At 43.1% G+C, this 13,157-nt stretch overlaps 1 protein-coding gene across 1 annotated transcript; it reads left to right on the top strand.

Annotated features, from left to right (window-relative positions):
- Nucleotides 1-5,947: 5,947 nt before the first annotated feature.
- On the top strand, nt 5,948-9,017 carry OMG (oligodendrocyte myelin glycoprotein). Its single transcript, XM_015826067.1, has 2 exons — nt 5,948-6,504; nt 7,478-9,017. Exon 2 carries the CDS (start codon nt 7,484-7,486, stop codon nt 8,819-8,821), a length of 1,338 nt encoding a protein of 445 aa, XP_015681553.1. The 5' UTR covers nt 5,948-6,504; nt 7,478-7,483; the 3' UTR covers nt 8,822-9,017.
- Nucleotides 9,018-13,157: the final 4,140 nt, after the last annotated feature.

The raw sequence follows: 13,157 nt of genomic DNA, 5'->3' as shown, positions 1-13,157 counted from the left end.
CAGGCCACAAATAAACAAATTTGAAGAAAAAGAGAGAATACGAGATTTCAGCTGCTTTTAAACATATCATAGATTCGTAAGATTGAAAGAAACCATGGAGATCTTCTAGCCTTACCAACTGCCCAGGCCAAAATCCTCAGACTATACTATACAAATAGCTGTCGAATTTGGCTTGAAAACCTCCAATGTTGGAGGACCCATGACTTCAGGCTGTCCCACTGCTTAACAGCTCTCACAATGAGGAAATTACTCCTTATTCTAAGTTTGGATCTCTCTGTGTAACGCTTACACCCACTGAGCCCTCAGTTCTTGTCCTACCTTGAAACCCTACAGAGTATAATTCATCTCCTCTTCCCCAGGAAAGCCCTACAAGTATTGGAGCACGGCTACCAGGTCTCTCCTTGGCCTTCTCTACTTTAAACGTACCCAGCCCTTTTAACTAATCTTCATAAGATTTGGTCTTCAAGTCCCTCCCTATCTTCATTATTCTTCTTTGCACTTTTTCCAGGTTCTCAATGTCTTTCTGGTATTGTGATGGTCAGAACAGTGTGTGTGTGTGTGTGTGTGTGTGTTTAAATGCTCCATATTTATTTATTTATTTGCAAAAAAGTTGGGGCAATGCAGACGTTAGCACCATTTTAAGGAACAACGAGCAACTTGGGCCCAAGACATTATATTTTAGTGGTTTATTAAAAATAATCAGCTGAACTGAATAGGCGCTATCCAAGAACGTGGGGGACAGTTGTGGTAAGAAGCAAAAGCAAGATTTGCAAAGGGAATAACTAAAACCCGCAAACTAACTTAAGGACTGGAGGCGTGGGAGGTGGCAGGATTGTGTGGGTGAACAAGAAATGGCACAGAATTATTTTGTGCATCAGAAACCACTTAACCAGCAAAAAGTTGGTCCTCCCTGCCCTGGATTTCACTCACCACTTGAAACACATTTTGAAATGCACCTTAAACAAGAAGTGAGATTAAAGCTCACTTCTCTTCTTTGTCCCTTCCTAACTAGACCCATGTTGTGGTTTTTCTGAAAGGTCCTACAGGTGGTCATCGGCTTACAACAGTCCGTTTAGTGACTATTCAAAGCTACATCATCACTGAAAAAGTGACTTAGGACTGTTTTTCCACATTTATGTCCATTTCAGCATCCCCATGGTCACGTGATCAAAATTCAGACAACCGACTCATACTTATGACGGTTGCCAGGTCCAGAGGTCACGTGATCAGCTTTTGTGATCTTCTGACAAGCAGAGTCAATGGGGAAACCATTGTTTCACTTAACAGCCATGTTACTAATTTACTAACTGCAGTACCTGTGGCAAGAAAAGGCGTAAAACCGGGCAAAACTCACTTAAACAAATGTTCACTTCGCAACAGAAATTTCGGGCTCAATTGTGGTTGTAAGTTGAGACTACCTGTATTTGCTTGTGCCAAGGGGCAACAAGCAAGAGAGCAGTTCTTCACCCAACTGGTCAGAAATGAAGGGTCATTAATTAGGGGATTTAAGGATGGTTGAGAGAGAGAAGGAAAAGAAATATAAAACAGATTTATCTGATTACTGTTAAATAGCGAGTTGTTTCTGGTGATGCTGAATGGTTATCTGGATTGGATAGCGTTTCATTTTGGAAAATATCTAACAGAGTAATTGATACCTAAATAAGGGGTTATTACTTAAGGAAATGTTTATGGGCTTTTAAATTTTTTTTGGCAATATTTAATTGTTGAGCAAGGGGAACTTTCCCCTTATGGAAAGGGGACTGTATACTTATGTCATTAGGTATTTTTGTTCACTTTTACTGGATCTTTGCTGACTAATAAGGAGAGCTGAAGATTTAGAAATGAATTTATAGAAAACGGGGTGATGTGTGGAATAAAGAGGTATTTGGTTGTATTTTAAGAGGCAATGGTAAATTGCTCATGTTGAATATACCTATTGGAGGATAAAGAGGGAAAATTTCTCTTCCTTCCTTCCCTCCCCCGCTCCCCCCTTGGGTTCTGTTCTCTCTAAATATGTTTCCTTTTTTAATATGTTTTTATATAAGCTCTTTGTATCTGTTTTAGATAAGCTATTTGTATCTGTTTAATATAATCTTTAATAAAATTGTGCTAAAAAAAAGAAATGAAGGCCCATTAATCATCTGCACCCACGCTCTCACACTACACCAATTCTTGTTGTAAAATGGAAATTCCAAATTACTTATAAGTGGCAACTTTAGAAAATCACAAGAACCATCAACCGCACTCAAAAAATCTTGCTTTACGATTGACAATAGCCATTTACAAAAAAGTTCACTAGCGTTCTAAACCAAGGAGTTTTTCTGCCTAAAGAAAAAATACGTTGGTCTATATTTTACCAGAAAAGTTGAGCTTTCACAGCAATCCACAAATACAGAAAACTCAGAAAAACTCCTGTTCCAGTCCAGAGGATTTAATTTATTACTGTATGCTGAATTTACCGAAGTCCCTGCCATGATGCAGAGATGGCGACTAGATTAAATGACTTCATAATAATTTCATGAAGGGGAGTATCAACTGCCGCCATCACAGAGGTTTTATGAAACTTGTATATTCAGAAATAATCTCTCTCTCTGAATGATAGAGAGGTCTCATTTCCTATAGGCTTCCCAAAAATCAGAATTCTGAATTAGATGGACCCCTTCAGTCCAATCTAAACATTATATAATGCTGTTCTGATTAGAGTGTCAGTGTGGCTAGTAAATCAGGGGTAGGCAACCTTGGCTCTTTTATGACTCGTGGACTTCAACTCCCAGAATTCCTGAGCCAGCCATGCTGAGGGGAAAGGGAGAGATTTCCAAGCTGAGCCATGCTGGCTCAGGAATTCTGGGAGTTGAAGTCCACGAGTCATAAAAGAGCCAAGGTTGCCTACCCCTGGTCTAGTTAGTTAAATAAAGACTAAAGCTCACTCGACTTACAACAGTTAATTTAATGACATTTCGAAGTTACAACAGCACTGAAAATGAATGACAATTTTTCACATTTACAACCATTGCAGCATCCCCATGGTCACACGATCAAAATTCAAACACTTGGGAACTGACTCACATTTATGACGGTTGCAGTGTCCCGGGATCATGTGATCCCCTTTTGCAACCTTTTGACAAGCAAAGTCATTGGAAAAGCCAGATTCACTTAACAACCATGTTACTAATTTAACAACTGCAGTGATTCCCTTTACAACTGTGGCAAGAAGGGTTGTAAAACTGGGGCAAAACTCACTTAGCAACAAAACCTTTGGGCTCAATTGTGGTCGTAAGTCGAGGACTACCTGTAGGTAGGATGCAAGTACACTGATAGGATAAAGGAAAACTGGGCTCAAGATAGGTTTAAGATTCAGATGGATCTTGACAGACTTGAACTGGGCCCTTTTTAACAAAATAAAATTCAGTGGAGAGAAAAGTAAGCTCAGGCAAGAAAAATCAAATGTACAAGTACAAATTAGGTGAAATGTGGCTCCATAGCAGTAACTCTGAGAGGGATCTTGGAATCCTAGTGGATAGTCATTTAAATATGAGCCGGCAGTATGCTGCAGTTGTCAAAAAAGCAATACAATCCTAGGGTGTTTTAACAGAGGGATAGAATCAAGATCGTGTGAAGTGTTAGTGCTGCTCGATAATGACTTGGTAAGACCACACTTGGAATACTGCATCCAGCTTTGATCACCACAATATAAAAAGATGTTGAGACTCTGGAAAGAGTGAAGAGAAGAGCAACAAAGATGATTAGGGGGCCAGAGGCTAAAACATATGAAGAACAGTTGCAGGAATTGGGTATGTCTAGTCTAGTGAAAAGAAGGACTAGGGGTGACATAATAGTACTCTTCCAATATTTGAGGGGCTGCCATAAAAAAGAGGGGGTCAATCTATTCTCCAAAGCACCTGAAGGCAGTACAAGAAATAATGAATGGAAACTAATCAAGGAGAGAAGCAACCTAGAACTAAGGAGAAATTTCCTGACAGTGAGAACAATTAACCAATGGAGTGGCTTGCTTTCAGAAGTTGTGGATGCTCCATAACTGGATGCTATTGAAAAGAGACTAGACAGCCATTTGTCTGAAATGGTATGAGGTCTCCTGCTGGAGCAAGATGTTAGACTAGAAGACCTCTAAGGTCCCTTCCAACTCTTTAACTTTGCAGCCTAAAGCCATGATTAGACTTCTGCATCACTGCATGTCAGGGAACATATGTGTCTGTCCTTCTGAGACAGTTGTATAGCTGTTGCATAGCATTTTATTATTTGAATATGCCTTGCCTTTTGCCCACCTCCCAACAGGAAGCCGGACCAATCAATCAGCATACAGGACACCACAATGCGTAGCTGAGATTTGGGGTGTGTGTATCACAGCCCACCAGCAGCCATCTGCAACCTATGCTTCCCCATCAACCACTTCACAACGTTAGTATGCATCAATGCCTATGCGCAGTTGCAGACAAGTCTAAATCCAGCTTCAGCCTTAGTTCTAAACAGGTTTCCAAACCTTGGCCATTCCCAGGTATGTGGACTTCCAGTCCCAGAATTCCACAGCCAGTATGGCTAGTGAATGAACATTCTGGGAGCCAAAGTCCATCTACTTCAGTGTTTCTCAACCTTGACAATTTTAAGGCATATGGACTTCAACTCCCAGAATTCCACAGCCAGCATTGCTGGCTGTGGAATTCTGGGAGTTGAAGTCCACATGCCTTAAAATTGTCAAGGTTGAGAAACACTGATCTACTTGGAAATAACCAAGGTTGGGAAAAACTGATCTACACCCTTAGACTCTACACCAGTGGTTCTCAACCTGTGGGTCGGGACCCCATTTGGGGTCGATTGACCATTTCATGGGGGTCGCCAAGCAAGGCTGTCTGCCATTTTTTTTGTCCGCCAATTTTTCCCTCCTTTTCCGGCAGGTGCCTTACCTCCCTTGGGCTGGGCCAGCTGGTGGTCGGCCTGCTCCGTCTCTGCCACTTGCCAGCTATGCCTCGGCCGGCGCAGGGGGCGGAACCACGCATGCGTGGTGCTCCCGGGCAGGGAAAGTCCTCGACTTACGACCGGTTGGGTAGTCCTCGACTTACGGCCGGTTTAGTCCTCGACTTACGACCGGTTTAGTTCTCGACTTACGACCGGTTGGGGTCGCGGCATTAAAAAGGTTGAGAACCACTGCTCTACACATACAAGCAAAGTCTTTGTCTGAAGGAGCACATTATTTTTGGACCATGGAAGAGGACGTTAATAACGGAAATTTTTTGTCTAGAAAGAATATACTGAGAAAAAGACAGGAGCTGAAGTCTACATTAAACTAGACGAGATATTTAAACCTCTTCACAGAAGGAAAAAACAAAACCACTGTTGGCTGTGATAGTAAAATTTAGCCTTGTTCTTAATCTAGATTAAAGCTATCATCAAGTTTAGTTACCCGCACTCAGTGGCACAGTTTGGTCAAAATGAGCCAAAAATGCAAAGCATGCTAAAAATATAGTTAAGTACATGTCATTATGGCAATGTATTTTTAAAATATCGACAGAAATAGGATAAAGTAAGGAAATATAGCTGGAAAAAAATAAAGTTTTATTGGTTCTTTTTATGTACACATGGGCTTTCTAAAATTCCTATGCATCGATCACTAATTCTCAATTTGGCTAAACGTTATCATGTGCCGTTAAAACCGCCTGCTTTGCTCAGGACAGCAAATTTTAATAAATTGTTTCTTAAATCATGCTAGGAATTTTCTGATTTTTCCATGAAAATGGAAGGGACAATGGGAGTTGAAAGGAATTAAGGCGGAGCGGTGACTCACATGAGCTTCCGAAAGAGAAGATGAGGCTGGACTAAATGATCCTTGGATCCCACTACAGCCTGGTGAAATAATTTTCATTTAAAACTGCCAGAGTCTTTTTTTTCCTTTCTTTTTCTTTTTTAGAGTTTCCATTTGGAAACGTAGGTGTCATGGTTCCGACAGATGAAACTAACATAATGCTAACATCGGATGTTTTGCATTGACAGTAGGATGATTTCAGAAAGACAAAATGCTTAAACACAAAGACAGAAGGAAAAGAGCCAAAGGCTGATGGAGCTTAAAGCCTAATAAAAAAAAAAAATAACCACACGTGTGCAGATAAAAAGGTGGAACTGGATGCAATTTGCACAAAGTACGCACGCTGCATCTTAACTGCCCCGAGAGACATCCCAGAAGAAGAGACCGAGGGGGAACGTAATGTAAGAAGTTTAGAAACTTGGCTTTCCCCAAAAAAAGGGACTGCCCATTTTGTTGAGCATGCACCCCTTGCAATAAATTTGAGTCAGCACTACAACAACAGCTCTGCAGTCTTCCGAAGGGAAGCTGATCAGGTGGTTGCAGAGCCCCTGGAAACGGCAGTACGATGCAGCTGAAGAGGCAAAGCACAACCCACAAACAAACTGTGGCTCGCCTGGAGAGCAAGCCGACCGTTGCATCTCAATCTTCTAGGGAAATGATGCGCTAAGCCTACAGCAGAGAGAGTGGGGGTAAGTTGCTTTGGCTGTTCTCTTGCCTCCTTTTTACGACCCAATCCTCTTGCCAGAATACGAGGTGTGTGTGCACTGGGGTGTATGTGCCTAAAGTAAAAAATAAAATAAAATAAAAATCGAGAGAAGACAGAGAGAAAATACTGGAGAAGGAAACTGTCGCCTAACTTGGCAGTTCCCCGCACCAGCAATCTGCTGCAGTGACAGCTACAAAATCTCCCCTTAAATCTCTGATTTGGTCCTGAAAATGTTTCTACCTTGTAAAAAGGGGAATGGGGCTAGGGCAAGAACGGAGGAGAGGGGAAAGGCAGGCAGGGGAGCATGCCTTAATATTCTCCGAATGCATTTTTGAGAACGGCTGAGAATATTCTCAACCATTTCTAAGCGTGCCTTAAATTGCTCCCGATGCCTTTTGGAAGCACGGGTGCTGTTTTGCTCTTGCATGCCTTATCTACGGCGTGGATATGGGAGCTTATAACGACTGCTGGCATTTTAAGACCCGACGCTAGATCCAGCTCAGTCTGCCTGCCACCTTCGCACAGAAGCATCATTTTATAGCAGAAAGAATATCCGACAGACAAACCGGGGATTCAGATTGCTCTCGAGAGAAAGCAGACATTGTACAACACTTGGAAGAGCCTAGCAGTTTGGGAAGAATGCTACTATTAGTAGCTGGAGGAGGATGGGAGAGTGGAAGGGGAGGGGGGGGAAAGGATGAGATGGAAACAGATCAGGCTGCTTTGACAGACAGCAAGACAGGAGGTTGGAGAGATACCCTGGAAATAAGAATGTTTTTCTGCACCATTAAGGACGATGCCACAGGGATACGCCACGGGGATGCAGGTATGTCTGACTTTATTAAAATGCAACTTCACTGGCAAGGATTAAGGGTGGTTTTTTTCCCCCCCTCAAAAAACAGCCAGCCTTCTAAAATATGTGATAAACTGGGTATGTGTTACACGTTTGCTTCTAGGCAACAATGGAGAACCGGATCTTGAAGGCATCACTTGGCGTCTTGGTTCTTCTCGTCTTCATACCAGCCGTTCAGGGTATTTGTCCTTCTTTGTGTTCATGCTCAGGAAATGATAGAAACGTGGACTGTTCTGGCAGAAACCTGACCACGCTGCCACATGGACTTCAGGACAACGTTACCTATTTGAATCTGTCATACAACCACTTTGTGGATCTCAACCACCAGCTGACTCAATTTGCAAATTTGAGAACATTGGATGTTTCCAACAACTGGCTTCGGAGCCTTCCAGCTCAACTGCCCAGGTCCCTGTGGGAAATCTATGCCACGCACAACAGTATCAAGGTCCTCCAAAAGCTTGACACGGCTTACCAGTGGAATCTTAAAGTCCTCGATGTGTCAAGGAATATGGTGGAAAGGGCTGTACTCATTAACAACACAATGAGCAGCCTTGTGTTCCTCAACCTCAGCGGCAACAAGCTTTGGACTGTCCCCACCAACATGCCCATCAATGTGGAGACAGTGGATCTATCCGACAACTTCTTGTCACAAATCCTTCCTGGCACACTGAGGAGACTTACCAATCTTTCCCAACTTTATCTGCATAATAATAAGTTCACCTATATCCCTGACCACGCCTTTGACCAGCTTCTTCAGCTACAACTAATCACGCTTTACAACAACCCCTGGGCATGTGAGGATAAACAACCGGTCCTCTCTTATTTGCAGAATTGGACAGGAAAAACACATGCCACAGTCTTTGGGCTGCCATGCCCGAAGGAGGACACCATGTCATGGGAAGGCTCCGGCCCATTTTCAGCTACTCCAGCCATGGCTCAGAACCACCTCTTCGTTAAAGCCATAAAGGCAGTGGATACAACTGACTCTGGAGAAGCAACTGAACAGAGTGAATTAGCGTATGAACAACAGTCCGGAATGACAGACATCGACGTAAACGCCACTGCTGACCCAACAATAGCCTTCACGAGCCCCGGCAGGTCACTGGTTCCCTACCCAAAAAATCTCAGCACAGAGAACCTACACAATTCTTTCGAAGTGGCCGCAGCCACACACATGGTCTACATCCAAGATACGACCTCTGTGAAGTCCAGCACAAAAAGTCTGGCCGAAGTCCCCACAATTCCTATGACCTTGAGGATCACCAGCGGGGTGCCTACAAACTACCCAAAGAAACAACAAAGCACAACAATAAAGAAAGAAGAACACACTACAAAAATTAGCCCTCGTGCACCCTCTAAAGCAAATGTGCCCAGGGGGTATTTGTTCTCTACTGTAATGCTTGCTGTGGTGGCCCTGGCAACGGGCAGTGAATTTGTGTTTAAATGAATGAATTGCTTCATTATTCCATATTAATAACATGTTGGGGGGGAGGGGAGAGAAATATTCCTGTTCATAATGAATTACTGTAGATGCAAGAAGAAATGCCCGTTTTTAAGATTCTGAAATATGACTGAAGAATATAATAACTTCCCTTGAATGGCTGCAGAAAATCACGTCTTGGTAACCAAGCTGCTACTTACTTAAATTATGTCTTACTGAATTAAGAAAATAAAAAAGGAAGAAAATTATACCCAATAATACAATTGTTTTTATGAAATGTGTTATTTTGTATTTACATTTTTAATTTTCTTCACAAAGATATTTAAAAATGTCGGTATTTTCTGTATTGATTATGAATAGTTTTTGTCATTAAACATCTCGAAACAAAAACATTCAAAGGCCTGTGTTATACATGTACTGGCAGAGTTGCCAGACAGAAAAACTTGGAATATATAAATGCTAATTCTTTATCAAAGATGACAATGCATAAAGGGGGGGAAAAAGGAAGGGGAGGGATAAAGATATCTAAAACACAACTACTTCTAACTATGGTTTGTTGCCATAACTCTTACTAACATCCTAGAGGAGATGTGACATGAGGTTATTTGCCAGCTCCCATCAAGTACTGATTTAGTATTAATATCCAATCGTTGTTTAAATAGGCCCGGGAGCCTGTAGTTCTTAAGATGTTGCTGAAACATTTTACTTATTCATTAGAGTTATACCATATTTCTCTTTCATTCAGAGCTGAAGGTGGTGCACAAAGACTCTCCTCTTATTTTCCCCACAACAATCTTGAAAGGTAGACTGGCCAATAAATGATTGGCTCAATGTCACCTACAGTTTCCATCCCTGGGTCTCTCCTGGGCCAGCAAGGACCCTGACCGCTACTCACAGCAAACAGACAATGGTTTAAGTATTTAACACCTAGCCCATACCTCTCTTAACGTCATAACCTTCCACAACATAGGTTGAAAGCCAATGTCACCCCACGCTCATTCAGCATCAAGTTGGACAGAGCTGACCTATTCTATTTCTTTCATCCAATTTCTATCTAACGGTCAGCCCTGTGAGGCAGGCAAGGTCAACCCCACAAGCGTAACATGGATTCAAGTAAGCTCTTTACTGCTGTAGAGTGGAATAATAGAATCTTGCGAGACCATTTTGAGTTTCTCTCTGCCCCTGCTTGCACTAAACAAAAATCCAGGGGTTATTTTGAATTTCTTTCGTGTGTTTTCCTCTTTGTCGCGCTGAGTAATCTTTTCTGAAAGTTCCCCCTCCAACGGATTGCTCACTCCCTCCTCATTTCTAAGGCCAGCTTTCCATTCTTTCACAGTACAGGAACCATTTTTCACTGATAAATGAACACAATGACTTAGTGCTCTGGAAACTAACAGGAAAGTTCAAAGCGAGCCAGTCTTGCATTTTTGCGGGCTTAGAACAGAGGTGGGGAACTATGGCCCCTTTATGACTCGTGGACTTCAACTCCCAGAATTCCTGAGCCAGCCATGGAATTCTGGGAGTTGAAGTCCACGAGCCCTAAAAGGCCCATAATCCCCCTCCCTTGGCTTAGAACCACAAATGGAGATATATAAATATGCTTGCGTTATTTAATCAGATGAACATGGCACAAAGTGCCTGGCATGCCATGTAAGTGTGGGCACCCAGAACAATTAAGAAACTATCTACATAGCTTTGGGTGGAGCCTGATTCCTGAAGGCGTCCATATTGCTTAATGCAGTGGTTCTCAACCTTTTTAATGCCGCGACCCCAACCGGTCGTAAGTCGAGAACTAAACCGGTCGTAAGTCGAGGACTAAACCGGTCGTAAGTCGAGGACTACCCAACCGGTCGTAAGTTGAGGACTTTCCCTGCCCGGGAGCACCGCGCATGCGTGGTTCCGCCCCCTGCACCGGCCGAGGCGTAGCTGGCAAGCGGCAGAGACGGAGCAGGCCGACCACCAGCTGGCCCAGCCCAAGGGAGGTAAGGCACCCGCCGGAAAAGGGGAAAAAAAAATGGCGGGCAAAAAAAAAATGGCGGACAGCCTTGCTTGGCGACCCCCGTGAAATGGTCGATCGACCCCAAATGGGGTCCCAACCCACAGGTTGGCTTAATGGATGCCTTCAGAAAGTACAGCCTTGAATGATTACCCAAATCTCACAATCTCTTTGTTTAAGCATAATGCAGTTTCTATTCAAAAAGGAGGGAGGGGGGGTTTCATTATGAAACTCTAACATAAGGGGCGAGATAGAGGTGGAATCGCCACGAAGTTTCATGGACGAGATCCTGGCTGGCTTGAAGGAGTCCAAGCCTTAGTATCTCCAGTTTGAAAAGGATCTGGGGAGCAAAGGATGGGAAACACCCTTCTCAGAAAACCCATCCCGATGCGCTTCAGATACTGGAGTGTTATACGTATCAGTGCTATTGCTATTGCTACCATTCCCCAAACTTCCTAGCCAGCAGAGATAATGGCCATACCAGGTGGGAAATCAGGGAGATTGCAATCTCAATGTCTGAGAAAGGTTGGCATGGACCACACTGAATAGTGCAACATAAGCTATCCCAGTGTTTTTCAAGCTTGGCAACTTGAAGAGATGCGGACTTCAACTCCCAGAATTCCCCAGCCAGCAAAATTGAAGAGTCTTGACATCCGCATCTCTTTGCTGGCTGGGGAATTCTGGAAGTCCGTGTGTCTTAAAAGTGGTCGTGGTTGAGAAACACTGAGTCGATGAATTAACAGAGAAGCTGTAGGAAGTTCCTGCTGAATATATTGAGGATGCTGCTCCACAGAGCTATTATTATGGTTCTGCTCTCTTTTCATTACTACCGTAGTTGGCAACGATGGGAGCTTCCCAGCAATCATCGCTGCAAAGAAATCCAAGCCCCGTTTTCCCTTTTGAGAGGCTGTGGACAGCAGATCCCTGAGCAGAATGTAAAATTTCTGAGCTGGATGCAAAAGGTAGAAGGGCAGGATTGGCATTAACAGCCTGACACGCGCCCTATTCCTCCTCTGCAGCTTCCCCAACAGGTTACATACTGCAGCAGCCATTTCCATGGTTACCCGAAGCAGAGAATTCAGAAATGTAGGGCTGCTCCTCATTAGAAAACCATGTATTTTATTTTCCCCACTGTGGATCAAGGAGAGTAGAATGGCACAAAACAATGAAGGCAGGAAAATTAACAAGCTCGGCGCATTGTTAGAGAAACACAGCATGGCAATTTTGTAAAGACTGGTCGCAATGGGGTCACTCAGGGAAAAGAACAGGCAAGGGGTCTGGTGTCGCTCACCTCTGCCAAGGCCAGAAAGACGAAGTAAAAATAAGATGCAACATACACACACACACACCTCCAAGTCCTATTAGCAACCTCTTCTAAGTCAGAATAGGGCAAGGACCTAAAGAGGAATAAGCAATAGCAATAGCATTTAGACTTATACACCGTTTCATGGTGTTTTACTGCCCCCTCTAAGCAATCTACAGAGTCAGCCTATTGCCCCCCAACAATCTGGGTCCTCATTTTACCAACCTCGGAAGGATGGAAGGCTGAGTCAACCTTGAGCTGGTCAAGATCGAACTGCTGGCAGTCGGCAGAGTTAGTCTGCCATTCTGCATTCTAACCACTGCACTACCACGGCAGATAATATTATGCTCTCCTTCGGAGAACAAACTGGGAATCAGGGCTGGCAAAGCCATCATTTTAGTTTAACCCTCCACATTTTTAAATAAAAGCAAAAGCTTCTTATTGCAGATGAACCCCAATCCATCCCCCAGAAGCCCTTCCTTCAGATTGTAGGAGCTGTGGTGGCACAGTGGTTAGAATGCAGTATTGCAGGCTAATTCACTGCTCACTGTCAGCAGTTCGATCCTGACCGGCTCAAGACTGACTCAGCCTTCCATCCTTCCGAGGTCGGTAAAATGAAAACCGAGATCGTTGGGGGCAATCTGCTGACTCTGTATCTATAAACTGCTGTAAAGCACTATGAAGCAGTATATAAGTCTAAGTGCTATTCTATTGTGAGAGCAAAGTTGGATAAACATACACAAAACCCACAACTGTAGTGTTCCATTCCTGGAAATCTAAAGGCCAACTGCTTCCCTGCCCAGTGTTGAGAGATACATGCAGACAGTCCTCAACTTACAACTGTAATTGAGCCTGCAGATGTGGTAGTAAGTTGTGACAGCTGAAAACAGGTCACCACATGATCACACCCAATTTTATGACTTTTTTGCAGCAGCTGTAAAGAAATGCTCTTAAGTGAACTCATGATAATAATAATAATAATAATAATAATAATAATAATAATAATAATAATAATAATAATAATAATAATAATAATAATAATA

This window comes from Protobothrops mucrosquamatus, unplaced genomic scaffold, assembly GCF_001527695.2.
Source record: "Protobothrops mucrosquamatus isolate PMUCROS unplaced genomic scaffold, P.Mucros_1.0 scaffold2940, whole genome shotgun sequence".
Taxonomy (NCBI): Eukaryota; Metazoa; Chordata; class Lepidosauria; order Squamata; family Viperidae; genus Protobothrops; species Protobothrops mucrosquamatus.
This window is presented reverse-complemented; position numbering and strand designations above follow the sequence as displayed.